The sequence below is a fragment of the Chamaea fasciata genome, unplaced genomic scaffold (genome assembly GCF_029207755.1).
Source record: "Chamaea fasciata isolate MVZ Bird 193981 ecotype frontalis unplaced genomic scaffold, bChaFas1.0.hap1 SCAF_10, whole genome shotgun sequence".
Taxonomy (NCBI): Eukaryota; Metazoa; Chordata; class Aves; order Passeriformes; family Sylviidae; genus Chamaea; species Chamaea fasciata.
In genome coordinates, this window is record NW_027094095.1 from 18,098,043 (window position 1) to 18,125,679 (window position 27,637).

At 37.8% G+C, this 27,637-nt stretch overlaps 1 protein-coding gene across 3 annotated transcripts in view; it reads left to right on the forward strand.

Annotated features, from left to right (window-relative positions):
- Positions 1–27,637, forward strand: part of COL24A1 (collagen type XXIV alpha 1 chain) — a 122,083-nt gene that overhangs the window by 44,542 nt on the left and 49,904 nt on the right. For all 3 annotated transcript variants that reach the window (XR_010722462.1, XM_066192530.1, XM_066192531.1), the window contains exons 14-24: positions 799–843; positions 2,684–2,737; positions 2,829–2,873; positions 3,262–3,315; positions 3,942–3,995; positions 5,661–5,714; positions 12,626–12,679; positions 17,033–17,086; positions 17,812–17,856; positions 22,598–22,651; positions 23,697–23,741. Coding sequence is in view for 2 of the 3 variants with exons in the window: in XM_066192530.1 (XP_066048627.1) it covers positions 799–843; positions 2,684–2,737; positions 2,829–2,873; positions 3,262–3,315; positions 3,942–3,995; positions 5,661–5,714; positions 12,626–12,679; positions 17,033–17,086; positions 17,812–17,856; positions 22,598–22,651; positions 23,697–23,741 (558 nt within the window). In the remaining variant the exon portion in view is untranslated. The remainder of the gene's footprint in view (positions 1–798; positions 844–2,683; positions 2,738–2,828; positions 2,874–3,261; positions 3,316–3,941; positions 3,996–5,660; positions 5,715–12,625; positions 12,680–17,032; positions 17,087–17,811; positions 17,857–22,597; positions 22,652–23,696; positions 23,742–27,637) is intronic.

Genomic DNA, 27,637 nt, shown 5'->3' on the forward strand with positions numbered 1-27,637 from the left:
CAGCTTCCAGTGGATAGTTTAAAGCAGGTTGGAGAAAGAGTGTAGGCACCTGAGGAGGGAAGAGAGCACGAAGGCGTTCTCTGTGCCATGTCCAGCAGCCATGCCCAGTTGGACACTTTCAGAAGAGCTTAGTTTTGCTCACATAGAACTTCCCTGTGGGTGCCAACAGGCTGCAGTGGACCCTGTGTATGTTATCCACTCAGTACCAGGTCCCAGGTGTTGGGACAGCTTGCATGAGACATGGTGGCCTGGGGGGCTACAATGCCTGTCTCACGTAGGGCAAAGAGACTCAGCAACTGTTTTCAGCAGTGTTTTAGCCTCTTCTGAGGTAAACTGTGGCAGAGGCACTAGTGGAGTACTGTTGAATTTTTAAGTTCTATATGAAGCACAAATACCATAGTTTGTATCAAGAAATAATTTTTCATAAAGAGCCTTTAATTTGCAGAAGTCTTTCTATGAACTGAGATGGCGCTTACTTATTTTTCAAAGGAATCTTAATAAATCTGTTTTTCACCCTCAAAAAATTGTTTTTTCTTCCTTCCACTTTAAATATCATGCGAAAAAAGTCTCATATTCCTACATTAACAGCAGAAATGTTCCCGTGATACAAATATCTAGTGATCTAATTCCACAATCTAGGGATTTTACTCAGCATATTTCTCTATACAGTGATAAGCTGTCACTCTTTGGATACGGTAAAAATCAAAAATTACTTCCTTGTTGATCACTTTAACCTTATCACTGGGATTCTTTTTTAAATGGTAAAATTCAGATAATCTAAGATTACTTTCTTTAAAGGGAATTGTTGGTGGTGTTGGTCCTCCTGGATTTCCAGGACTAAGAGTGAGTATACTTTTATTACTTACTTTGATATGGCTGCATTAGAGAATTTGTCTTGTGTGTTTGTGAAATAGTAAAAACAATTATGAAAATTCAAGAATTTAAACAGCTTTTGTTTTAGATAGCCATGATTTTAAATAGTATCACTCTACAAAACTGCTATTATGTTGGCAGCATGGAGCCTTTCTACACTTGGTGTGGATTTGTATTCACTTGTTTCTGTTCCACTGTGTTTGGGTTTTTTGTTTGAAATGACCTAGTTTGCTAGTTCCTATCACTAAAGCCAGTGTGAAGGGTGCAATGGTCTCAAACATTTAAATTACAACAGTCTTCATTGGTTCCTGAATATGGCTACCAAATTCAAAGCAGAAATAATTTCTAAGAAAAATAACTTTATCACGTTTACAAGATCATATTAATTTTTTTAATATATGTAGAATAAGGCTATGATGCTCATTGTGGAGTTGGACACAGTAGTTGTGTCTGTCAGTTGTGCCAGAGAAGCTCTGTGAGTCCTACAGAAGGTGGGAAAGATTTTCATTCTGAGTAGTCTCACTCCCTTGTTTTTTTAATTAATGTATTTACTCATAGAGGACCTCTGATTCTTGATATTGTCTCAGTCATGTCTGGCTACACAGCCACGTTCTTAACAAGAGAGAAAAAGCAAGTGTTTACACTTGAATTAAGGAAGCCATGATTGTCTCCAGAGTTTGCTGTGTGGATTTTTTTTATATCTGCAGATATGAAACATTCTTGCTAAGTTTGTATTTTACACTGATGGTCATCTTACTTTTCCTTTGAAGCACAACAGTTGGGTTCAATTGTTACTCTTTCTAATTATATATTGCTCATATGCTCATAACAAGAAAGAATGCCTGTGAGTCATCCTTTGCTGCCTGATTAGGATTGTTATGGCATTGCTATAGTGAAAACAAGAGCTTGGTCAAGAAACCTCTGTAGGCTCCAGCCTTCCTCATGCAAACATGATTTTCTGTGTTCTTGTCAGTTGACATACGCCAGTTGATGCTCTAATGAGGCTGGAGCTTTGCACTCTTGAGAATTTGCTTAGAATTGTGGTTTGCTTTTTTCTCTTACATGACTGTCTTTGGAATTTAATCTCAAAGACTTTGATAATTGTACAAATGTACCTGAAGTTTTTTTTTTAAGCCTACTATATGTCACTTCCAAAAAGATACTGTTACTGATTATTTTGACTAAAACTTAGCAGTTTAGCCCTACCTAGAATTCATGAGCATAAATGTTTGCAGGATCAAAGCTGCATGTGCCTTCTTGCTGAGTTGCAGTCACTTACAGAGAGATTGAGTGTCAGTAGTTTTTTGTGAAATAGAGAAACAATTTTCAATAACCAGTCCAAAGCTTTTGCCACTTGTACATAGATGGAATATAACCATAATGAGAGCTATTTCTTGGGGAAAAAACCCCAAAGAAGTTAGTGACATGTTTAGATTCTGAACATCACAAAATTAACAATTGTTTAGAGTGTGAGCTCCATTTGAGTGGCCTTCTCTTGTTTTTATGTGGGACTGTTTCACATGGTTCCAGTATATGGGTTAGTCTAGATTCCTCTTTCACGGTCAGAGAATTGGAAGAGCAGTGCTTTGTTCCAGAGGATCTTTACAAGGGACCATTGCGCTCTTTAATCTGTAGCAGAATGTCACCAAGACCCGGGAGGAGCATCCCCAGGTGTGGTCTGTTCCCTAAGAAATTAACTTAAAAAATATTTTGGTTTCTCTCTGTGGTGCAGAAAAGAGCCACACTCTGTTAGGAGTCTTTAAGTTACTCCATTTCATCAAATGCAGCCACCTTTCTTGCTGTTTGATAGGGAGACATTGGGCCAGCGGGACCGAGTGGACCATCAGGAATTCCAGGGCCCACGGTATGGTATTTAATCATCCCACATCCATGTGCTTATGTTGCTTTCCAAATGAAAGTCAAGCATTGGATTTATATTTTCTTTATTTTAACAGGGTTTCCCAGGGAGTGTGGGACAGCCTGGAATGAAAGGTGATAAGGTGATTTAAATATTTTCATTATCTTGGAGATATATAGTTCCTTCATTAAAACTTGAGCATAATGGACTTGGCAAAGCCTTCCCTTTTTCCTTTTGATTTCTTTTTTCTTCTGACTTTTATTTTTTAAAATCTATGTCAAACTCATGATCTAGTACTTTAGACGAACTTTTTCCTGAACAGAATATTAACTACTGAACATTATAATATCCAGGTCTGTGTCTTCAGACTTTCCCGGAAGAGGCATTTCAGTGCAACACCTTGCATTGTCAAAGATCTGTGTTAATTTTAAATAATGAATATTGAATTAATCTTTCTCATTCTCTATTTCTGAGAACTACCCCATTTTAAGCCTCATACATATGTCTGCATAAAATTATATGTTGTTTAGGGTGAACATGGCCTTGCAGGAGACCCAGGAGATCAGGGGTACCCAGGAGACAAGGTAAGTTATAATTGCATTGTTTTACAAAATTATCTGGTTTCAGCAATTTCATCAGGCTTATGAGTCTCTTAAAATGCAGCAGATGGGTTGCATAAAAGTAGAATGCAGTAGTAATACTTTCTGGATATCACTGTATTAACATATTTTGAAGAAATTTTGTGCTAATTAAAACTCAGTTATGAAAAGTGGGCACAAAGATAAGCAAAGGGCACAAGCAGAATTCTGGCAGCTGTGTGTATGGTGATGCATCAAACAAGAATCATGGTGTGATGTCAGTTTTTCTAACGAACTGTTGTAAAAGGTATTTTTCCCTTGACCCTCGAGGTTCATCTGCAGCTCACCTGGACCTGCTGTGGTTAGCAGCAGCACACGGTCTGGCGTGCTCCTTCACCTCATCAAACTGAGATAAATAAGGATCGTCTTTCCTGTTTGGCTAGTACATCAGAAGTCACTGAAATAGCGTATCCTGTGAGAACTCTTTTGATGAAAGCTGGATGTTAGAAGATAGTTTTCAACCTGCAGAATTCTTTTGAAGCCTGTTTCAGGTGTCAAAGCATAGCAATTTATTGCTTCCAAAATAACACAACAATTAATTTTCATGTGGATTTAATAACTTTCTTTTTCAGGGTGCTCTTGGTTTACCAGGACCCCCAGGGATCAGAGGAAAACTAGGACCCCCAGTAAGTTTACACATCATATTTTGCTCTCAGTATATCACTGTTATGTTGTTGACATTTTATACTACTGTTGATATTGGACACTTTCGTGTGATTATTTTCACAGTGCATGTAATGCCCTAGAAGTGACTTAATTCAAAATGCACGAAGAATAAGGTCCAAGCTACTTTTATTTCTAGTGACTGGTGTTAATGAGGGAGTCAGATCCTAAAACGTGACACTTTAGTACAAAGATCAATATATGTGTCAAATTTCAATAGGGTGCTTAGGATATTATTAGATATTCTGTGGCAATCACTGTGTTGGGGAATAGACATGTAGGTAATATTTGAAACAAATCCACTGAGAGCTTTGGGAACTTCCAGATGACCATTTGGACTAACTGGATTTGGAGGGAATGTGTGAGAACTCAGTAATAATGGCCAGTCATTTCTCACAGGGATGGGAGTAGTCATGAATTCCTGTATTTACTGATTTTTAGCAGCTTTAAAAGCATCTATGCACTGCTGCCACTTCTGCTGGGTTTTTAAATGTTGAGGCAGAAAAGGCATATGCTGCACAGGGTTACCTGCTTTTCCTCACCTTTTTTAGTGCTATCTGTCTCTTTTCACTATATGATTAAAAGCTGCCAATACTCACTCCAGTGCCATTTTTCTTATGTACAATCAAGCCAATAACTGCTAAACCTATGTAGACCTCATGAATGTCATGGACCCTTAAGTTCAATAACAAAGACTTCTCTTGTCCCACAGAACTTAGAGTATAAACACTAATCCTGCAATAAACTTACACAAATTTGCTTAAGCTTAGATGGGAAAAATCACTTTTTTTTCCTTTTAAAGGTACAAGAAGTTTTTTTTCTTAAGATAAATATGTGAATCAGCCTATTCCTGAAAGAGTTGTGGATTTTAAGCACAAGTTGAATGTGACCAACCTTGTGACTTATGTTAAATTCAGCTATGAGACCTCAGTCCTGCAAGTAACAGAAATTTAACTTTGTTGAGTAAATTTACAATGAAATAATTCATGTTAAAAATTAGAGAAACGTTTCCCAGGTCAGACCTTCATTTTCCTCAAGTGACATCTAGTTATGGTGGCAGATATCTTGTGAAAATGTGGAAGAACAGATAAAAACTTAGAGAAATCAGAACAAATATAACTAAAAGAAATTTGGTCCATTTTTAGATGGGTTGAAATTTGTATATAATGGAGTTACCATTACATGTGGATAGGACCTAATTTTATTGTTATAATCACAAAACTGCCATTTCTTTGGTTGTGATTGGATACTTAAAATATATAGGTAAGTGTTTAAACCAATATCTGTAACAGTTACTTTCTGGATGTTTAAACAATATATGTAGCTTTTGTTCTGAAAACAGCTATATATTCAAAGGGGGGTTTATATGGTTCCTCCCAAAACTTCCAGTTTTCTCTGTCTGAAATGAATTTGAATTTTTTTTGGTGTGACTTCAAAGATATATGAAGAACTAGTTTTAATAGTGTTCAAAGAGAGGCAGGTATAAAATTTCCTATTTAGTGAAAAAGTAATCTCAACCTTTCTGCTGGCCTTTTTGTTAACAAATGTTTTTAAAATCTTCGTAACCTTCTGTTGTTAAAAATAAATTATCATCAGAAATCTTAACTGTTCGGGTTTTTTTTTTTAAGGGGAAAATTGGAGAACCTGGACCCCGTGGACCACTGGGTCCTCAGGGACCTGAGGTAAGAAATTGCTTGATAGCAGTAAATTGAATGTTGTTTCTGAACTATGAAAATAAGAGATAACTGAGTTTGCTTCATAAAAGACTGTTTTCTTAGTTGAATTAGGAAAATCTTTTTATTCAGTCATATCTGATGAATTCATTCTCCTTCATAAAGTATGAAAGATTCCAGCTCATCATTTTTTTTTCTGCAAAATATTAATGTACAGGATCTTTCAATACAAAGTAGTTCTTCATTTGCTTATGTGAGTAGGATTTGCTCTCTTTTGAATCCTGTTGTTGTGGGGCACACCTGGAATGAGACTCGTGATTTCTCAGGCACACTTCCATTTGTAAATTCTAGAAAATGTTTTCAAATGGGGTTTTCCATTTTCCAGACTTGATTGCTTATTTATCACTTATAAGAAACACAAGGAATAAACACCAGTTACCTGGGAAGCGTTGCCAAGCAGTTGAATCTAGAAGTGAAGATTCCTGAGAACTCCTTAGTGTTGTGGAAGTCTACACAGAAACTGTCAGTCTCCAAATTGTCCCATTTTGGTGCTTTTTTGCATTTATACCACAGGCTTTAAGGAAAAATGCTGTGGTCTGTGCCAGAAAGACATGTTTATACACAGACACATATATTTGCTAGAGAGATGAAAGCAGAAATTGTGGATTGTTCTTTCTAATCAGCTTCCTGCAATGAATGCATTATGGGTTTTGTTTGGTTTGTGGTGGGGTTTCTTTGTTTCTTTGGGGGTTTTCCTTTTTCAAAAAAAAAGTGAATGGAAGGCATTAACTAGGAATGATCTTTCTTCTGCCCTTACATGAGCATATCTCCTCAAACCAAGGCTCTATGTTCCCACCTTTCTTATTAGCAAAAGCCCTTGCTGAGAGAAGACTCTCTGGAAAGTAGCATTGTAGCAACACAAGGTGTTCATGTGAGAATAAGTCTCTCTGGTTTAGTCAAAGGGTATGCAGAATACACAAAACCTGTGCATGTTGTCCACAGCTACCACTCTCTGTGACTCAGGATTTTAGATTTTTCTTGCCTATTCTTATTAACAAAAGAGGCCCTTGCGTGATCTCTTTGTACAGCTTACAGCAAGGGAGACCTGCAGCAAGTTAATCCCAATTTGTTGTCCTGAAGCCTGTGTCCTGCTGCCCCTGATGCCTCTGCTGATAGTCCTTCGTAGTTCCTTATTCCAACACAGACATGCTACTCCTTTGTGTCTGGGGGAAAGATCATCCTTCTGGGCTGGTTACCCTAGGGCAGGTATGGATGGGAATCTTTCTGTCTGAAAAGATCAGCATTTCTCCTTGCTCAGGGAGTGCAGGATTATTTCGTCATTAGAAGGCAAAAAAAGTACATGATGCCAGATAATTGAAACTTGTGTGTCCAGGTACTTTGTTTTGAGTAACTGTCTGCAAAATGTCTGTTTTTTTGCCTGCCAAACTACAAAGCAATGTTTCTCTTTAACTTCAGTCATGCAAGCCAGGTCCAAATAAAGTAAAAGAGGTTTTTCCACCTTTTAACTTCATAAAAATATGGTCACCATATGGCAAAATAGAAACAGAAGGGATGTAGGATAGCAGCATAATGGGATTTTGGACAAATTGAAGATACTAGAAGTTCTATTATGAAAGGAATTTAAAATAAGCAGCTTAAAACTGAAGAGTATGTGTCCCTCTTGTTGCATTGTCTTATACAAAAAAGCTACTTGTTGTTGACAGAAGTTATTTAGACACAACTGACTATATGAAGTATGAGCAAATAATGTAGATTTTTTCACAAGAAAAGCCTACTGTCATATGTCTGATCGTGTCTCTCCTTCCAAAACCGACTAGCAGGTCAGACAGGGCTGCTTTCCTTGTTCCTATTTCATTATCTGAATGGTCAGACTTCCTATGACCCCATGTAGAAACCATGCATTATATTGTAAAGTAAATGTTTCCTTGATGTTTCTGCAAATAGAAGAATGTGGTGGATTAGTGTCTTACAAGGAGAGTACTTTGAATTTGGTATAGATGTGACAATCCATATTCCTTCTACTAAAGATTTTCTTTTAAAAAAACCCCAAACCAAACCTATATTGGGATTTGTTGGACTTTGCTGTGAGCAGGAAGAACAGGGCTGTATCTGCCCAGTGGCAGAACCTCTCAGACTCCCAGCTATTTCTCTCTCATTTGGTCCAACACTTAGACAGTGGGATTTATGAATGTGCCCTTGTCCCCATTTTTTTGGGGTACACGTGAAATAAGAACCCGAGGATCCTTTGATCTTTCCAGTTACACATCTGAGCATTTCATTTCCAGTGTAAAGAATAGGTAGTCCTATCCCTGGTTTTCTTCCTGTGTGAACTGCTGTAACTCTGCCACTACAGCAGCTGAAGTCTATAATTGTCTCTGCACACAACAGTGGGAGCAGGGCAGGCAGACTCTGATCATCCTCACGGGGTTTTGTGGTTTTGAATGCAGATCACCAGTGAATTGCTTCCTAAATCTTTCCTCTGCAGCTGTACAGCCAAGGTACACCACGTCAGAGTTGAAATAAGCCACCCACTTATAGCCAGGGTCCATTTGAGACTTGCAGTGCTGATGGCTGGAGTGGGCAGAGGGAGGGGACAAAGGTCTCGCTCTCTGGGTGGCCAGACTAGGGTTGGCTGCCAAGTCATTTTTTCAGTGCAGGAGTCCTGCGGTGGCAAGCCAAGTTCTCTTCTGGGTTTGTTTCTGCAGAGCCAGGGTCTGTCGTGTGCCTGAATGCCTGCTGCTCACTGGAAATACTCAGTGAATGCTTTATGGAGTGTATTCTTCATCGGTTGACACATTGTGCTGTTTTGTCATGCATCTGAAAATGAACTGCCAAAATATGAAATTTCTGCAGAGCTTTGTTTTATTGGTATGACAACTGGAAAGTGCTGATCTGACTGTTTTAACCCACACTGTCTCTGTTTACTGTGTACAATGAAGTATGCAGTGCTTATTGATAATGTGAATGAAATTAGACAAGCCTTTAATAGGCTTCCACAAGTATTCAGAATACTTTATAGTTAAATTTTGCTCTAGGAATTGCATTTAATTTTCCCCCCAAAACTAGAGTGATAGTTCCCTTCAGATGTGCCTTCAGAATGTTATAAATAGGTTTCATCTGAAGCAGAGAGAATTAGTCATTATCTTCAAGAGAACTTTTTTCATCTGTGCAGTATTTTGATCTGAAGTCATTAGCTTATTCCTTCAGGAAGATACTTGTATGGGACTCAGCTGGTGTGTTTCATGCTCAAGGCAGAAGCCTTTTGGAAGAAAAGGATACATTCAAATAACAGTAAAGAGTCAAAAAGGCACATTTTTGTAAGTGAATCAGGGGCTGCTTTGAGGTCTTCATTTAATAGAAACTACTTTTAGTGCATGTTTCACACGCATTATCACATGATTTTTTGAGTTTTTGCAAACAGTGCCAGGTGTGCAGTGTTAACATAGCTTTGTTTCAATATTGCATCAATTAACTTGCATGCAAATGATTTGTAGGAAATACAGAAATAAAGATCATTTGAAGGCTGAATTAATTGCATGTTCTGGCATACATCTGAGGAATTGCTCTTGTAGAATTGCTTATACTCTCTACTTTCCTTTGCACAGACTTCATCTGGTCCTTTCCCAAAGTTCAATGTCTGCATAACAAATTCTTTCAGAAGAATGATAAACACTTATTGGAGGATTGTAGTTTTTTGCGGAAGCCTTCCTTTGGTGATTTGATTTTAATAATTAGTAATGAATCTCTAATAAGGTATCTTGTTGAAGTTCAGTAGCTGCATCCAGTTAGTGTTGCTTCTGAAAATTTCTTCTAAATTCTCTTTGAAATGAATTGCAACCTGTGATTGACTGAATTCCTATTGGAGCAGGAAAACCTGGTGGCTGAAGGGAATGCTGCAGTCCCTGAAAGCATTTTCCCTCCGTGCTGCCCTTCCACCAGTGCTTGTCCTGATCCCCTTGAGGGCAACCAAGGGCATGAAGATGGGTGGCCAGTTATGCTGGCAAATGTCATGTGAAAACAGTTTGAAGTGGGATTCTGCAAATGTGAGAGAATTCCCCATGGAAATGGAGTGTAATGTCTCAATATTTCTGGTATTCTGCTTCCATATTAGCAGGCACACAGAAAAACAAATGCAAAGCAAAAGCTTTGGCAGAGTGCTCATCTCTGGGGCACTGAGATATACCCTAACATAGTGACAACTTAGTCATCTCTGCATTTTTTTAAATTAAACATTATATAGATAAATGAGAGCAAAAAAATATGTTATTTTTATATTTAAATGTTCAGTACAAAAAGAAACATTTCCACTGCAAAATTAAAGCACATTTGTGTTAAGATAGTTGGCACTTCAGGTTTTTCTGATTCCACATTTCTTTTGATTAAATGAAGTGAATTCTAAAGTGCTTTGCTGGCAAAAGACCACATCTGTAGCAAGATTTTGAAAATAATTTGTATCCTACTAGCTGCTGGACTTCTGGCTGATGGAAATAAGGACTCTGCATTTCCTTAGAAGAAGTCATAATACTGAGGGCTGTTTTGTTTTGAATAGTCTCTCCTGAAAACTACATTGCAGCTGGAAACTATATATTAATCTCCTGCCTTTCACTTATGGAAGAATAATGAATTTTTAATCTGGACTAACTTCTCAGGGAGCTGGATGCTGAATAACTCATGGCAAATTTAGGTATTGCTAGAGCTATATCCTGCTTTACCACAAGGAATCTGAATGGCAAGTGCCATTGCTGAAGTGTTTCAAGAGCTCCTCCCTGGTTCATTCTTTTTCTGGAATTGTCTAAAGTGACTGTTTGTGTCCTGGATTATTACACTTATTTCATGGATTATTAATGGGAGAACATCTTAGAAACAGTGTCCTAATACTGCCATAGCATCTGCCTTTTCTCCATGGTTGTGCTCAAGAAGAAAAGTCTTAATTCATCTTCATAGAAGAGATAAAAATTGAGGATTTTAAATTTTTGAATGCATTGTTTACTGTTGATGTTCTTAGGCCAGTAACCCTCTTGTATCCCAAGACTTTGCCTGACATGAAGAGATTTCAAAATACCATGTTTGTTCTATCTGCAATATTACTTGTCCACACCTACTCATGGTCCTTGCTGAATTCCCTCTAGAAAAATTTAAACAAAAAAACAAATAAGGCAGATCTATTCCTTTATAAAAGCATTGGAATCTTTATAAATTAACATTTTTCTAGGTGGATTATTTTCTGGAATGTTTATTGCCAAGAGGAAATTGTCTGTGTCAGCATTTAGCACTTGTTCACACATTAGAAACGTAAAGATTTACAGATCTATGAAACAACTCACCCCTTGGTAACTATTTAAGATCTATAAATAGGTCAATTTAAAATTAAGGAAGGACAAGCTAAAAATTTCCAGGGAATTGACATAACTTCAATGTATTTCAGTAGATAGTGGTGGCCAGGATTTAAAAAAAGACACCTCCTCTTTTGAGCTGTATAGAAATCAAGGGTAATGCAAGCGAATGTTTTAGGTATGAGTCTCAGGGCCTTGGTCACATGTAATTAATATACTCTGTGCCACCTAGAGGCATGTTGGAATTGTTGCACAGCTCTGCTTGTAATTGCTGCTTTATGGCAAAAGAAAGGGAAACCGCTGTGATGTATGGTGAAATGTTGAGTGTTAGGGTTGTTGCCCATCTTCTGAAAACTCAGACCATTTTTACTCTTTAGTGGTTTTCTTTTAGACTCATTAGCATCCAAGTGCTAAACCTGATTTTTAAAAAGTTGTTCTGTGTATGTGCTTTTTGTTTCAGTTATTGGGGAAAGCATGCATACATTTTAATCTGTAATGATTTTCTCTTAATGAAGAAGGAAACTTATTTTTCCTAGTGTCAGACCATGGGTTTGCTTAGATGTCGTAATAAATACTGTCCTCAGAAGAAGTGGCAGTCTTGCTGTTTTCAAATGGTGAAAATTTAATGAAATGTGAAAGCTTATTAAAAAAGCAAAATCAAATGCTATCTTGGCAGGCGACTGAATGAGCAGTGTGCTAACTGAAAGGTCAATTACCAATGCTTTAGTTTATCCTACAAATGTAAGGATCATGTATCCTCTCTGGATATTTATGAAATTTAACTCACTACTGTAGTGGATAAAGGATAGCTGCACTTTTTTTTTTTTTCCTTAAAATATACTCATTTCCTCTAAAGCAATCTACCTGTAGCTGAATTCCTCGGATGCAGAGGCCTCCTCATGGTGTCCCAACTCAATGCCTATTGGCCTGGTGGTCCACAGTGATAATTTTGGTTGATTCCTTTTCTGTGCATATTTACTTTTTCTGTACTTGACCTACACTTGAGTCTATTTCACAAAGACCTGTCCTGAATAATGCTCCATGCTGGTGACCTTCAATTGCTGCCAGCCAGACCTGGATTATCACCTGCTGGTTTGGAGGCAAAAGGCTTTCCTTACCTTTTTCCTAATCTTGTAGTGGTCCCGTCCTTACCATGTGGCCATGGATTAAAGGGCTTCAGCTGCTGTCTGAATTTATAAAAAAAATAGTTAAATTCACAAGTGCAGAACCTGGTGCTGGCGGCTTTGTGGTGATTTTTTTGTGCCCCCAAACCAGTCCAATGGTTTAATTTCAAACATTGCTTAGCAGATAAAAAGTCTTATCCTAAGAGAAATTAAATCCATGCTGACATCTGCTAAATTGAGTTTAATGAACGCTGCCTAAAATCTGTCACTTATCCAAGTCCTTTCAAGGAAACATAATGAATTTTGACATTTTTTGAGATGGTAGAACAAATTTATTTCTTGTTTCTATGACTCAGGTTTATTAAATGAATGAACAGAATCAAAACAAGTACATTGAAAACATTCCTACTCTGCAAATCATTTGTCTGTATGATTTCTTTAGGGTTTTCCAGGAGATATTGGTGTACCTGGATTAAATGGCCCTGAAGGTCCTAAGGTAAGATTATATGAAAACGTATTAGAAATAACAGTAAATAGTGTTAATCTCTGAGGAAAAGGCTCTGAGAGATGGACACTGGCATTGTGAGAAGATAATCTTAGTGTCAGAATGCAGGTACTTTGCCTCAGGTATTTATATGAGGAAGTTACTTGAATGTTTAATGCTGTCCACGCGGTTCTGAGAGTAATTACTGTGTCAGGTGGAAGCATGAAATGGCAAAATAAGTGTGAGAAAATAGTATGTAGCTAGAAAGTAGCATATGTTTCATCTGTATCTAAATAAAATGCATGCCAAATGTATGCAGATCTTTGTACTAGTCAGGTTCCACCTGTACTAAAAATTGTTTTTAACAATTTTTAAAAGAGATTATAGTTGAGGATATGGAAAATGTGTAAAATTCACATGCCTGATTAAATTATCAATAAAATAATAGATATAACAATAAAGGATAAAATTTATCTACAAAGCGGTGCCAGAATAATTTAGCCTCTTCTCTTTAGCAGACTAAGATTTCAGACCCAAATTAGACAATAATTCATTGGTAGAATTCAATGGGCAGAGTTTTCAATGAAGCTTTGAATAAAAGCAGATATAGGAAATTTTTGTTGAATTGGAAATGGCAGAAACTAATACAAAAGGTGCAGGTGGCTCAGAAATTAACCCAGAGGAAAAAGATTGAATAATATCTAAAGACTGACTACTTGTTCAAAGGCAAGTACCAATGAAGTTCCTCACTCATCAGCCTTGGGACTACTCTTACATTTTCTGTGGTAAATAGGCACAAGTATGGCAGAATGAAATCTGTATATGAAACAAAGTTGAGCATCTTTAGATTACTTAAAAACGCACTTTTTCTTATAGCTTATTTTTGAATAACTTTCAGTTGTTTCAGATTGATTAATGCAAAGAGTAAAATAATAAATCCTATTATAAACTTAGACCAAAGACATTGCCAGGTATCTCAGAATAAAAGCACAAGAATGCAGTTAGAAATTAAGTGAAATTGTAGAAGACATGAGGCAAGATGTCTCATCAAGGCCACCGCACAAAGCATGAGAAGGCTTTCTCTGTAGTACGTTACTGGGCATTTCTATTCCAGAAGGACTCAATCAAACGAGACTAGAGGCAGAAATAATACTTGAATGGCTTTATTCTGAGAGCCAGTTTGTTTGTTAGACCAGAATGAAGACCTTTTTTGACTTTAAGTAAACCAGAGGGCAGAAACTGGTGAGGCAAAAGAGCTGTGCAAGACCAACAATATCATTTGTCTAAGAACAAATCTTGCAGGTTGTCTATGAATAAACAGGCGTGGAAATTACAACATTTTCTATCAACAGAATTGTGAAATTCTGTTGCAGACTACTCAAGAAAACACAGGATGGGGAGCAGCAAATAGTTTAAAGATATGGTCTTATTTGTACCTAGAAGATAGTAACAATACCTCCATGCCAAAGGTGATCATTCTTAAGAAACCTCTCAAATAATCCAGTTGCTCAAGCCGTAGCCGATATTTTCTGTATCTCTTCTCTTTCAACCTTGTCAAGAGCCTTTTACCAAAACAGACATGAATTGACTAGGAAGGCTGAGAGCTAGTTATCTGATGGGGCAAATTGAGGAGAAATTAAAATGTGTTTCTAGAGGGTGTCCACCTTCAATTCTGGTTTATTACTTTGAAACTTGTCTATATGCATGTGTGCATAATGTTAGCAGCCCTAGATGAATGAGTTTGTCCAAGCACTGCGGTGACAGTTGTTCTTGTGTTTCTGAGTTACCAGAGTGTTTACAAAAAAGACCCTGTGGTGATGAAAGACTCTGTCTAGGCTCTAGGAAAATATCAGAGGAGAAATACAACAATTCTTGAACTGCAGTTGAGATTTATTTGTCCAAGGTTATACACGAATGACGTAACAGATCTAATCCCTGCTGCTCAGTTTCTTCAGTGTGATTGTATTGTTGCACACTATATTTGAGGTGTTCTTGTTAGAATTCTGTTGATGTTTAATACACATGTTACTGATTTGTTACCTTTTCAGAGATTCCAGAGAAAAAAATTACTAAGAGGTGGACTGCAAAGTTTGAGTCTCCATGTTTCTTTGATACAGAAATTACATGGCTAAACCAGATTCGGTGCTCTCCAGCACATTTGGTACTGGAGACAAAAAGCTTAGACAGCCTGCCCTAGTCAGGGGAGAACTGATGGCTTACATTTGAAAAGGATTACCAAACTGGAAAAACTCTTATACTGCTCCCAGTACTGAGGGAGAAGGTCCACATAACTTTGGAAATGTTTGGCTTTTGGGATTCCCAGCTGCCTTGAGTTGACTGCAGTTCTATAACTTTCTTCCAGCTTTTATTTTTAGAAAACTGTTCTCACTATGCTGCTATTTCCCTCATGTTTTTGTTTATGCTTCCTCAGAAGCAACACCCATTTTAAAAGCCAAGAAAGCAGGGTAAGCTTTGCTTTTTAGCAGTTGGTGTGGGATAAATTCAACTACTTGGAAGTTTAAGCTCTGTTTTGTGTGATCAGCTGTCTCTAAATGCCAATAGAAGTTCTGGATGGTAAATTTTCCCCAAATTAGTGAAATAATCAGCAAATCTGATCTCTCTAAATCAATGTTTAGAGGATTTATTTTGTAATTTGGTCTACAGAACATTACTCAGCTTGGAAACAATATTTTAGAAAGTGTTTGATCTTGATCCATCATTTTTAAAAAAAACCAACAAAACACACATTTCTTAAAAACGGAAAAGGAAAGTTTTTAAGAAGTTCTGAAATAACTTTGTTTTTCCCTGTTATTCTTTGCAAGTATTTATGCCCTTTAACCAAGAAAAGTAAGAGAAAAGTAAGAGAAAAAGATAGTCAGAATATGCTGACTACCACAGTAGTTTTTCCAGCAGTGTGTGTTGTACCATGGGAGAAGCTAAGAGCTTCCTTCCCCTCTTAACTTATGTTTGTTTTTATAACACATTTTAATAAAGTGATTATTAGGAGATTCACCTCTTCTGGAAGAGATGGTCAACCAGGAAGTTAAATATGTGAAATACAGGATTTGCTGACTCTCCTTTTTTTCCAGACACTTTGGTACGTGTGTAATGACTACCTTCATTTTCTGTTTTTGCCCGAAACCCCAAGGAGGAGGTGGAAATGTCATTTGGTATTAATATTCGGTTTACAGTCTGTAACTTTTTTCTGGACTCAGTTAAATGCACTTGAAATGTGTGTACAGTAGCAGTGCTGCTGCCATTTCCACTGTGCAGCTACGTTGCACTGAAATCCTTCTCTCCGAACAGGCTTTGCTGTTAGAATAAAACAATGAGAAAATGTCATTATTAACGTATAAGAATATTACGTATGTAGTGCTGCTGAAAGCCCTGCCATCACTTCTGTGGTGGCATGTCAGCCAGCACTCCACCCCAGCCCTTCCCACGCTGATGGGCTCTTTGATGGAACTCACCCACCTTGAGACGGCCTGTTCCATTTTTCTCTTCCATTTTACTTTGCCTGCTGAGTAAACTGGACCAATGCCTGGACCAATGTCTAGACTTCAGCTTCATTAGTACACAGTTAATAAGGCTTACCCTTTCCCACCATTGCTTTCTTCAGAGGATAATCATATCTTTCCTAAAGGGCAGTTTCTTTGTTCTTGTTGCTTTATCTGATATTGTTAAGCTTAGGCTTCCCAGGACATTAATATGTTTATACTTTTTTTTTTTGTACTATGCCAGGTCAAGTGCTTTTCCCAATTATCCCATTGTAATTGGGATGCCTGAGGTTTTTGATACACTGCTAGCTGCAGAGTCTGTTTAACAAAGTTTTGAAAACATTGGTATGAGCAGTCATGAAAACTCCAAGCTGGCAGAGGTTAAGGTGCTTTATCTCTGGGTAGCTATTATAATCCTAATAGAAAAGTAAGGGCTGAAAGTCGCAAGTAGTTTTGGACAAGCTAGTGGTCTAAATTCACTTTGTAGTTTCTTTCCATTGCCATGTTGTCAACACATGTTATTCTAAAGACTACTTCAATACAAGATCTGCACATTGATGAGGCTTTAATCTTAATATGGTAGTGTGCTTTACCTCTTCAAAAAGAGAAAAATTGTTCTATCGTGTCCAAATATTTTATTTCCTTCTCACAATTAAAAAGAATAATGCTTCAACTATGTAGAAGTTTTTATGATGCTTGGTTTTCTGCATCTTTGCTGGTTTCTATGGGAAATAGTATGAATAGTGGTAAGAGATTAGGTCTGCAACCTCAGTTTTGGGTTTTAGTCCAGGTTTGTAAGAGGAGAGAAACTAGACCAACATGGTTGTCAGTTGATGTAACTCTTCACTATGTTTGCTTGGATGTTTAGGGAGCTCTGGGTGACCGAGGGCCTCCAGGGCCACAAGGCCCCAAAGGAGTTGAGGTAAGATGAAAAAATTATCCAGTTAAGAGATTATGTGTCAAAGTTGTGAGGAGTTAAAAGGGTTAGACAACAATGGTTATGTGTGTATGGTGTTTCCATGCAAAATGTGAAGCTTCTTTTGCATTTTGGCCAGTTTTTTTAGAAAGTTTTTAGCACCTTATGGGGCTGTGCATGCATTATGTGGTTTATTTTAATTTCAGTGGAATCTTAGATAATATACATCTAGAGATGGATGTGGTTATTTTAGTTAAACTGGGGAGATGGGAGGGAAGGGGGTTAGCAGTATGGAAATAGAAAGCATATACCAATTTTAGTGTCCTAGATACTCCTAAGTAAACACTTAGACCCCTATTAACTGAAAGGGGAATAAGGCAGTTCTTTATCTTATAGATTCATCAAGAATTCCTAATTCATCATCATAAAAATAAAAGCTTATATCTTGTATATGCTAAAAATGATTAACATTAAAAATAATTTAGTTGGTGATTCTGAAGATAGACCTCTAGACTTCTAAGTAGCTAAATTATGGGCTTCTATGACAGATATTGAGTGAGTGAAAGCTAACAATGGCAAAATGGTCTGTTTCCAGGTGTTTCTATCAGACTTGGTCTCAGACAAACACATATGAAACTTAGGATGATGTAATAAGTAGGAACAGTTATCTGCGGGCTTTTTTTTGAAACTAGACTTGTCATTAAGACCATTGAAGTCCTGATTTCTTTTAGGGAGAAGTAGGACCAGCTGGACCTATTGGAGGAGTCGGCCCAAGAGTAAGTATAAGTAATTTTGTTAGGGCAGGCTATTTTTCAGTAGAAGTACTGATTTGAAATGTAAGTTTACTGTGAGAAGTGACTATGATAAAATGGGATCTCCTGAATGAATGTGTATTTTTCCTCAGAACATGCTCAAAGCAGAGCTGGGAGGGGAAATGATTTTCCATACGAAGGGTTTGAAAGGAAATCACTGCTACAGTGCACAAAATATAGCGCTCCTCTGAGACAGATGGAAACTGCCATGCACTTCCTAGGGACTGAACCAGCTGATATGTCAAAATATTTCAATTGAGGAAGAACCTACTCAGCTCACAGGGAGCATTATAAAGGATGTGTGCTTTCAGAAATCTACCGGGAACCTAGCAGATAGTTACTGAAAGCAATAAAGCTGGAATGTCACAATGCTGTTTATGCTGACATGTTTTAAAAGATGTTTAAAACTATCATCCTTTTTTTTTTTGTTAGTTATAAAAATATACTATTGTCTATGAGTATTTCAGTGAACTTAAAGCTCATTTTTAGAAAATTTCTATGCTAAAATGGATACTAATGTATACTAGGGAGTAGAGGAGTGTCTGTAAGCTTATTGAATGCAATTTGATCTTCTGCCTTTACATGATTTGACTGTGTATGGTAATCACTGACTTGGCTTTCATTCTGGATGACTTCACATTTCTTGCATGAGTTTGCGAGTCTTTTCCACTGTTTTCTGCTTTTACAGTGGATGTATGCCTATGTCATTTTTCCTGTTCAGTAGCTAGTTAAAGCTGGGAATTTACTTTCTGTTAAAAATTATATTGAAATATTTATTTGCCACAGAGATTAGGTGTTAAGACAAACAAACCCATACCAAAACAAAAAAAAAGGCAAAAAAAGCAAACACAAAACCCTCCCACAAAAGTCTCTGTTTTTCAGCTGAGGAAAACATGGAAAAACTTAAGCAGAATTTCAAAATTCTCTGTAACTTAGTTCAATATTGAGTTTAATCTGTCTGAGCTTCTGCCGAGAGCCTCATGGAAATTTTTATTTGGCTGCATCATCCTTTGAGTCTCCTCCTTGGGCAGGTCTTCATGGCAGCAACTCCCATGTTGTGCTGTGGCAATTGGAAAAGAAGATGCTGTCGTGGGTGACTCATGGGCAATGAGACACCTACCTTTGCATCCTCCACGTCACCGGGCATGCACAGGCCACCATCAGCTGGTGTCAAAGTGACCCAAGAGGAAAAATCTTTGTGTAACCTAGCAAACTGAAATATTTTTAATCTATTTTGGGTCAATTTGACCTAAATTTTTTAGGTTTTTTTATTTCTCTCAGTGGGAAATGCGCACGCCATTGGCATGTCTTATGGCTCTCTGGTTTCTCTCTCACAACAAGTTGTTGAGAGCAGAGTATGTGCATCTGAAGAAAGCCCCAGGGTTGCTGTCTCTAGACATTTTTAGTAGTTTGCTGGCTAACATCCTCTCCTGAAATGAGAGACAGGGGAAAAGGGAATTTTGCTTGATGGGCAGCTCTGCCTGTTTTTCCTCCTTTTCCAGGGGCCCACAGGCTCTCGCCTGGATTCTATGGCTTCTCTTGACTCCAGCTGTTTCACAGCTCCAGGCCAACTTGTTTGTGCTGCTGCTCTGCACTCTGCTCCCATCTCTGCTTGTCCTTGGTGCCTCACTCCCATGTGTAACATACAGTGTGTGATTGTCGGTGAGAGAGTCACACTCCTGACTTAAATCTCACGTGGTGTAGCAGGACTGAGTCAATAAGCTGCTGAACACATCTGTCTTTTGAAATTATGCTTCCTTGACTGCAATTTGATGTTCGTTTGATTTACGTAGCCTTTGCTTTCATTTTCCATGGAAGGAGTTTTAAAAAGTGCATGTTAAGAGAGTAAACCTTATCACAATTGTGTTGCCACTGCACTAATTAAATAGTCACGGGGGCAGAGGAGGTCCCTGGGACGGGGCTGAAGAAGTGGTCTGGCCACGCATGGCCCCAAGGCACCATCAGCTGTCAGCTCTATCTTTAGCTGACAGATGTGCTTAACTTGTGTTTTGCAGCCTCCAGGAGTGGGAATTCTTCATTCTATTCTCCTCATCAATCTGCTTCAGTTTGCCTGGTTTACACACCTTTTTTCCGAATGTGTAGCTGTTCTTTCTGAAAGTCTTGCCTGAGTTTTTCTCACTACAACCTTGCTTCCTGCACCACAGACTTCATTTGTGGGCGTGGTTAAATAGGTTAGTCCTCTTTTCAGCCACTCTTACCTTAATTTTCTGGGACTTGTGTGAAGTAGGTAAAGTGTCCCTGTAGGTGATATATTGTAAACCTTTCATTATTCTTACGAAACACTAATGGAGCATGTTTCTAGTGCTTCTGGAATCTTCATCTCTTTTACAATTTCAGGTCAAATTAGCCAATCCCTAGTTCAGGTTTAGGCATGTGGCAAGCTGGCAGCCATAAAATTTCACCTCATTTTCCTCCCTCCTCCCTCCCCTGCCCTTGTTTCTAACCTTTGCATTAAAAAACATGAAAGAGACCAAAAACCCCTGGGACCCACCTGGCCAATGCTGCCATCAAAATAGATAATTTTCTGCTGGAACAGAAGTGAATATGAACCTGCACATGAGTTCTCAGCCCCAGCTCAAAAAAAGAATTCCCATGTGAGACAAAACTGAGGATGTTCCCCTGCTTACTCAGGATGTATCTCAGTTCCAAAGACCTCAGTCTGTTTAAAGTTTGGAAGAGGTGTTTGAGCTGAATCTGGTCACATCATTTAATGTTTCGTTCATTCTTTCCAAACCTTCCCACCCATTCTATTCTAAAGTCAAATACTTTTATTCTCTTAAATTAATCCTACATCAAATAAAAAAAACAAAAACAAAAACAAAAAAACCCAAAAAAACCCCAGCTGATTTTTTTTGGTGCTTGCTTATTTGTTCTGTGGAAATATAGGAGTTGCCATACTAAATATGAGACTGTGTTTATTCAGTTTCCTCCCACTTAACCCTCTCTCTCAAAGGCTATCCAAATATTAACACTGTAACTGTCAGTGTAGCTCAGCTCAGTTAATGAAAGCATTGCTGCCTTTTTTTTTTTTTTTTTTTTTGGTGTCTTCATTACTGGAGAAGAAAATGCCTTTAAAAGAGTGGAGATCATTTTAAAATTACCAGAAGTTGATGCCTTTGTGAGCTACACGTGTTAAACAGAAGCTGGAACCTATTGGAATTTATATAGTCATAAGATGAGCAGTTTTTCCTGATGATAGTGGAAAATGTTCTCAAATCTCCCCACACCCCCAGTGCAGTATTTTCTCGAATTGCTTTTCTGTGGGCTGAAGACATGTGGGAAACTTACAGAGGGATTGAAATAAAGTTATAGTGAGAGATATTTCTATTAATATATACACACCTGTATGTGTGACCTGTATGTACACTACCAGCTCTGAGGTGAAAGGAAGCACAGTTGGTTGCTGTTTCCTCAAGGGTAGAACTTTCAGTTAATATTTTAGGAAACAGACATTTCCTTTGGGATTACCCTGCCCTGGAAGAATAATTTTCTCAGGAGTTCGCAAGCAGAAAAGCAGCCATCCCTAGTTTGACCTTCTGTCAGTGGCTTTTCGTCCATGTGTAAATGTATTGTATTTCTGTTTAAAGCCAAATCCATGTGTTTCAGATTGCTTTACCAGATATGTCCACTTGTTCCATTTTCTGATCAACTTCCATCTGTTCTATGTCCTTTGCAGCTAGTACATAGCTAAGGAACGACAGCCAAGAAACCTTTACAAGCTATAACTCAGTTCAGTTCACATAAGACTTAAAATTATCAAGGTAGTTAATAGGGGTCACTTGTTTTCTTTTGATGAATTTCACTTAAAACATTTCTATGTTACAGTCTATATATGGAAAGATCTTAAGTTTCTTTACAACGAAGTAGTTAAACAGCATGTAGTGACCTGCAGAAGCCCATCACTGGGTCTTTGTTAAGCCTTGTGGAAAGACATGACTTGCTTTATCTGGTTCTCTCAGAACTTTTCTTCGTGGTCTTTTCTCCCTGCATTCCTGACTGTACCATATTTTAGTCCACTGGCAAAACCAAAAATATGTTCCTAAAGTGATTTTATTTGTTGGAACTTGTTGGGCAAAATGAAGTTGCTCAGAGAGCCTCCTGCTCTGATTGATACTGCTGTATCTCTTCTGGCTAACAGTGTTATTGACACGGTATCATAGCAACAAGATCTGTCTGCAGCAAAATGCTAGTGGAGGGAAATGAGGCTCAAAATCATCAGTTTTCTGAAAAAACAGGAGAGGGTGTTTGAACTGATTTTGTCTGGTTAAGAAGGACAGTTATGACACCAGGCCCTGAAGTCTAAGCATCAGATTTTATAAGTGTTGAGTCCCTGTTCTGCTGGAATTAACCAGGAGAGAACTGTTCCCCTGCCTTTTTTGTCTCCCTAATATGTTTTTTCAAAGTGAAATTGAAATGTGTTTCAATCTTGCATTGTGACAGTTTTTCCTCAGTGTTAACTGCTGTAGCTTAATACAAATGTTGCTAACTGTTCCAGTATTTGATGAAATATTCAACAGTGTATTTTCAGATATAGATTTCTAAATGCACTTGCTTAAAATTTTTGTATTAAATATTACTAAACTGTATATTTTTAGTGCATGTATTTTGATAAGTAGATAGGCTGGGATAAAATTTTTTTTTTGAAATAAAATATTTACAATATTTTATTCTAATCTTCTTTTAGGGAAAGCCAGGACAGAAAGGTTATGTAGGTGATCCTGGACCAGAAGGTTTAAAGGTGAGTGATGGTTTTATGTTTGAAATAGAATGTATTTTGGATAGAGTTATACACAGCTATTTACAGTGACATACCCATGAAAGGATATGAGCACACGTGCTTCCAAAGAATGTAAATGGGTACCATACTGATGATTCTGCTTTCTTGCAAGATCCCATTTTGAAAAAGGAGAAAATTGTGCAGCTCTAGGAGACAGGGATGTGTGAGCAAAGACTGCACCTGCTAAAATGAGATCAAACAGCCTGGGAATGTGAGGGTGCCTGGACTGGGGGCAACAAGGGACTCGGGGCAGTTCCTACACTGGCAGGATTTTGGAAGTGTGAATGGGGATGAGATGAAATGCTGCAGCTGAAAACAGGAGCTTGTGGCAGCAGAATTTTGCTGTGCTGATCTGCAATCCGTGTAAACAGTACACAAATAACTGTTCATCAGTTATTAGATAACTGAGATTATAGTGACAGCCAGATATTCAGTAGTGCTTGTACACCCAGCTCCCACCCTGAAATACACAACAAAATGTTCCAGTTATGTAACAGTGTGATTTTGGTGAACAGAATTAATTTATACTTTGACAGTTTCATGATTTTGGGGGAGGGGGGAGAAGTTTGTTAAAATGTCATTCAAATGTCAATTTTCCTAATATTTCATTGAAAAATTACTGTTATCAATAAAGTGCACAGGCAACATTTATCTTTGAAGCAGTAGTGAAATAGTAAAGGTAATTTACTGAAAGAAAGATTTAAATTTAAAAAAAGAATGAATAATTTATAGTATTTGCTGACCTAATGTGTTTTGTGAGCACTTAATTGATAGTTTTTATTTTTGCACACAAATCTTGCATACCTTAGGACATCATTTTACCAAATCAAAATTAGCCGCTGACAAAAATTGTTTTGGTTACTTAATTTTAGCCTTTAAAGTTTTAATTGGCAGATGTGATTTAGAAAACAAAGAGGCTCCTAGGAAAACAGAGGACTTTAATATACACATATGAAAGAAATTACTTTTCTAGTGAACTACATCATCTGTTTTCTACATTTAACAGGGAGAACAAGGAGACCAAGGAAACCTTGGAAAAACTGGTGAAGCAGTAAGATTGAATTCTCTTTCTGGTTTAGTTTTTAATTCTGTTTTATTTGAGAGCGAATGAATACTTTGTTGCAGACATTGTCTGATGAAGCTTGCCTGTATTCAAAGCTGTAGTGTGTTTGTTATACCTTTGTAGTCTTTAAGATTCATACTATTTAAAGAAATTTCCAATTTTAAGCATTTTCCAAAATTAATTCTGCTTTTCTCCCAATAAGTTGTGTGAATATTGGAAGTGGTTGTAGGGGTTTTCCAAGGCATGTCCGTGTAAGTGAACAAGTGATCCTTTCCCAGTTAAATCATTTAGAGGCTACATTTAGCCTGAGATGTATTTTTCAGGCTTGTTCTGTCTGTGTTCCCTAACATCACAGAGCTCAAGGTGATCTTGTGGTGACATGCAGTCCATCCTCTTCTGCCTAGGCAGGATCTGTTATCTTTACATAATTTCTGACAAATATTTGTCTAACCAGTTATTAAAAAGCTCCAAGACCAGGACTTCCCTATTTTTTACGAAGTTCTTCCAGTTGTGTAACCTGATTCCTTTCTGCTGGAAACAGCATTTTACATATGGTGGTTGTTATTCTGTGCCTCTTTCATTCTTTCTTTTCAGGCTTAATAGTCCCAATTCAATTAGCCTGTCATGTTTTTGAGATAAATTAAGTCACATTCTAACTCCCCTGTAGCATGTTTCCAATTCATCCAAACATCTATGACTCCAGCCTGCTGCCCAAACTGCTAAGAATACTGAGAGAAAGGAAGCATTGCTTCTTATAAGCTTACTTCTTGCACAGATGTGCTCATTTTTACAGTAGTGTGTTGTTTTTCAGTTTGAGATCCACAGTCTCCTATCCTTAGTTTTATTAAAGACCTTATCTCTCGCAGTTCTTCCACTGTAGGTGCTTTTTTAGTTGATTATTGTCACTGAAACATGCCACTTTGCAATTCTCTCTAGTTAATTTCATCCCCTGCCCTTTTGTATTTTTAGCTTTTGTCTGGGATTTATGAGCAGCTGTGGATTGTAGAATGTCTTCTAATTTATGCACATTTATCTAAATTAATGAACTTTGTAGGGCCTTGATCTGTTGTTACCTTTGCATTTTCTGGCAGCAGAGGACCAGTGCCCACTACATGATCTTTAGGGGGATAATATGTATTTTGTTGTCATTGAAGCCAATAGTGAAACACCAAGAGGAGACACAAGCACACTCAACTCTTAGACTTTTCAAAAGCCCCTTCCTTCACCTTATTCACCACTGCAATCTGTAACAGTTAAGCTTTTCCAAAAAGAATTGAAAAGTACTAACAGGAAGAAGATGGTTTTTCTCATATGCATAAAATGCTTTTCCAGACGTGAATCCTCATGCAAAATATTCACTTCTTTGGAAGTAGAATCTTCTACTGCATCTGCTTTGGATGCAGATTTTGCTTCTCAACTGCTTCTCTTTGTAAAAAGTAATTTCTCTTTCTCTTGCCGTGCACATAGAATATGGATTCTTAATTCGTAGATAAATCCACTCCCTGCTATTCAGTACTGGCTGTGGTGCCATGAGGACATCTCTGGAATCAAACATGCCACATGCATAGCACACAAACAAAAAGTTTGAAAAACAAAGTACAAGTGCTACCAACTGCTGGGACAGATTTTGAGATGGAGTCAAAAAGAGATACGGAGTAAAGCATCTGTCCTTACTGATGCTTTGTGGAGTTTGTGTGCTACCAGGTGCTTGGTCACACTAAATACAAAGAGGAACTGTACAAATAGCCATAAAAAATGTCCAAGTACTGCACAGTTTAATAGTTAAGGCAAAAGGAAAAAGAAGTTGCTAAAATGTTGATAGTAAGCCCAATGTCTAAAAAATTCTGCATATTTGGTTTCTCTCTTCTGCACCATGACCTCACCAGCTTCCCTTTTTGGCTTGTCTATGGTTTTCTGTTTATTCATTATCTCTATGGACAGACTTCTTCAAATTACAGGATATAACACATATTTTTAAGTTCATGGTTAAAATACATTTTACCGCTTTTTAGCAATGGGGAATCCATCACAGCATTACAGTTTTCCAAATGATAACTAGTGCATTTCCTGAATAAGCTGTCCAAGGAAGCGATTTTGCAATAATAAATCCTGTAAATGCTGAATTCATAGCAAATTACACTATGACCACATGTGCCTGTCTGCTATTGATACCCAAGGGTTGTACCAATATTTTTCTTCTGTTTCTTTCAATTTTCTTGCTTCCCCTCAAATCATGCATCTCCTGTCATTCGCTAAAATGTCTGCCACTGCTGTTTGAGGTGCCAAAATAGTTAGTCCTTTTCTGTAGCAGCTTTTCCAGGTCCTGCTTAGAAAAGTACAGATGGCAACTCTGCACAAGCAGTGAAATTTCAACAGCAGGAGATTGGACTATAACACTTGGTTCTTCAGCCTAGTAAGGTGGAATATGTGCTGAAATACAGCTCTGTCAATAGGCTAGAAGCCACAGTAGCCAACATTTCTTAGGTCATATGAAGCTGCTGATTCTTAGTGCATATTTCTGCCAAAATATTTCTGGATGCTTGTCCACTGTGGAAACAGAGTAGACTAAATTTATAAAATGTTCACTGTGCTTTTAAGTTTAAATGGCACACATTTAAGAGTAGATCAGGAATGTGCTTAAAGTCACACTTCAGACACTATTCATTAACCAAGTCCTACAACAAAAATTGTTTTTCTGGCTACAGCATATGTTGTGTTTGTTTAAAGGGGAAGGGAGCAGGTTCAGGTGGGGCTGCTTGGTTCAGCAGAGCCCTGAGCTGTGGTAGAATCCTGCAGCTGTTCTTTGCTGCAGGATATTTGGTTAACTGGAGGACCTTCAGGTCCGATTGAAGAGGGATTGGTTAAGATAGTGAGAAGCGAGGGAACAGCAGACAGCGCAAATGTACACTGCTGATGAGACAAAATCTTTTGGAAGCCATGCCAAAAGAAACAACCCCTTCAGCTACTGAGAAAATTCCCCTTACATTTTGGGGGAGCAAAATCTGACTTTGCTGACATGTGCAATTGGATTTTTTTGTGCTTAGATAAGATGCTGTTCAGTGATGGAGAGCAAATATTTGAAACTAACTTCAAGCATCTCATACAAATGATCTGTTTGTTAAAATGTCAGGGATGATTTAAGAAAGTGCTTTATTGAATTATTCAGAATTCATCTCAACTTAAAACAGTTGTTTTCCAGGATTGTTTCAGCGTTTGATAATGCTAGTGTTTACCCAGGCTGCGCCACTCTGAATGACTAAGTGCAAGTTAATTCCTATTTTTCCTTGCCACTTCTGTTAAAGAAATTCAGCCTGTACTCTTCTGGATTAGAAATCCTTGATGTTTATACACACATTGAGACTGAATACAAGGGTAGGACTGTCAGCTGTAGTATATGCAACGGGTGTCAAAAGGCAGAGTTCATGAACACAAATCCTGGAAAAATAATCTTCAGAAATTACATGTCAGCAAATTTCTCTGGTTGCACATAGTTTTTGAAACAACAGTAGGAAACCAAGCTGAAATAAAAAGTGCTTTGCCATGAAAAAATAACCTTACAATGCAGCAAAGGAAAACCTGTGATGTTCAGGCTGCAAATGGTCAGTCTGCAGGAGTGTCTGAATGACAATAAAATACTGCAGTCAGGCCATGTGCCTTGTAGCTGAGTTGCTTTTGGGAAGAATAACCATAAAGCAATTACCACATCTTTCAGAGAAGTAAAAATTAGCTGGGTGATTAGTGGTGATTAGGCACCAGGGATGCATAATTCAGGGAGAATGGAAACTGCAATTCCTTTTGCTTGAAGAAAAGATTAAGTGAACTTTAACTGATGTGTTCAGGATGCTCAACAGAAGGACTTGTTTGAATTATCCTGAAAGGTCTGG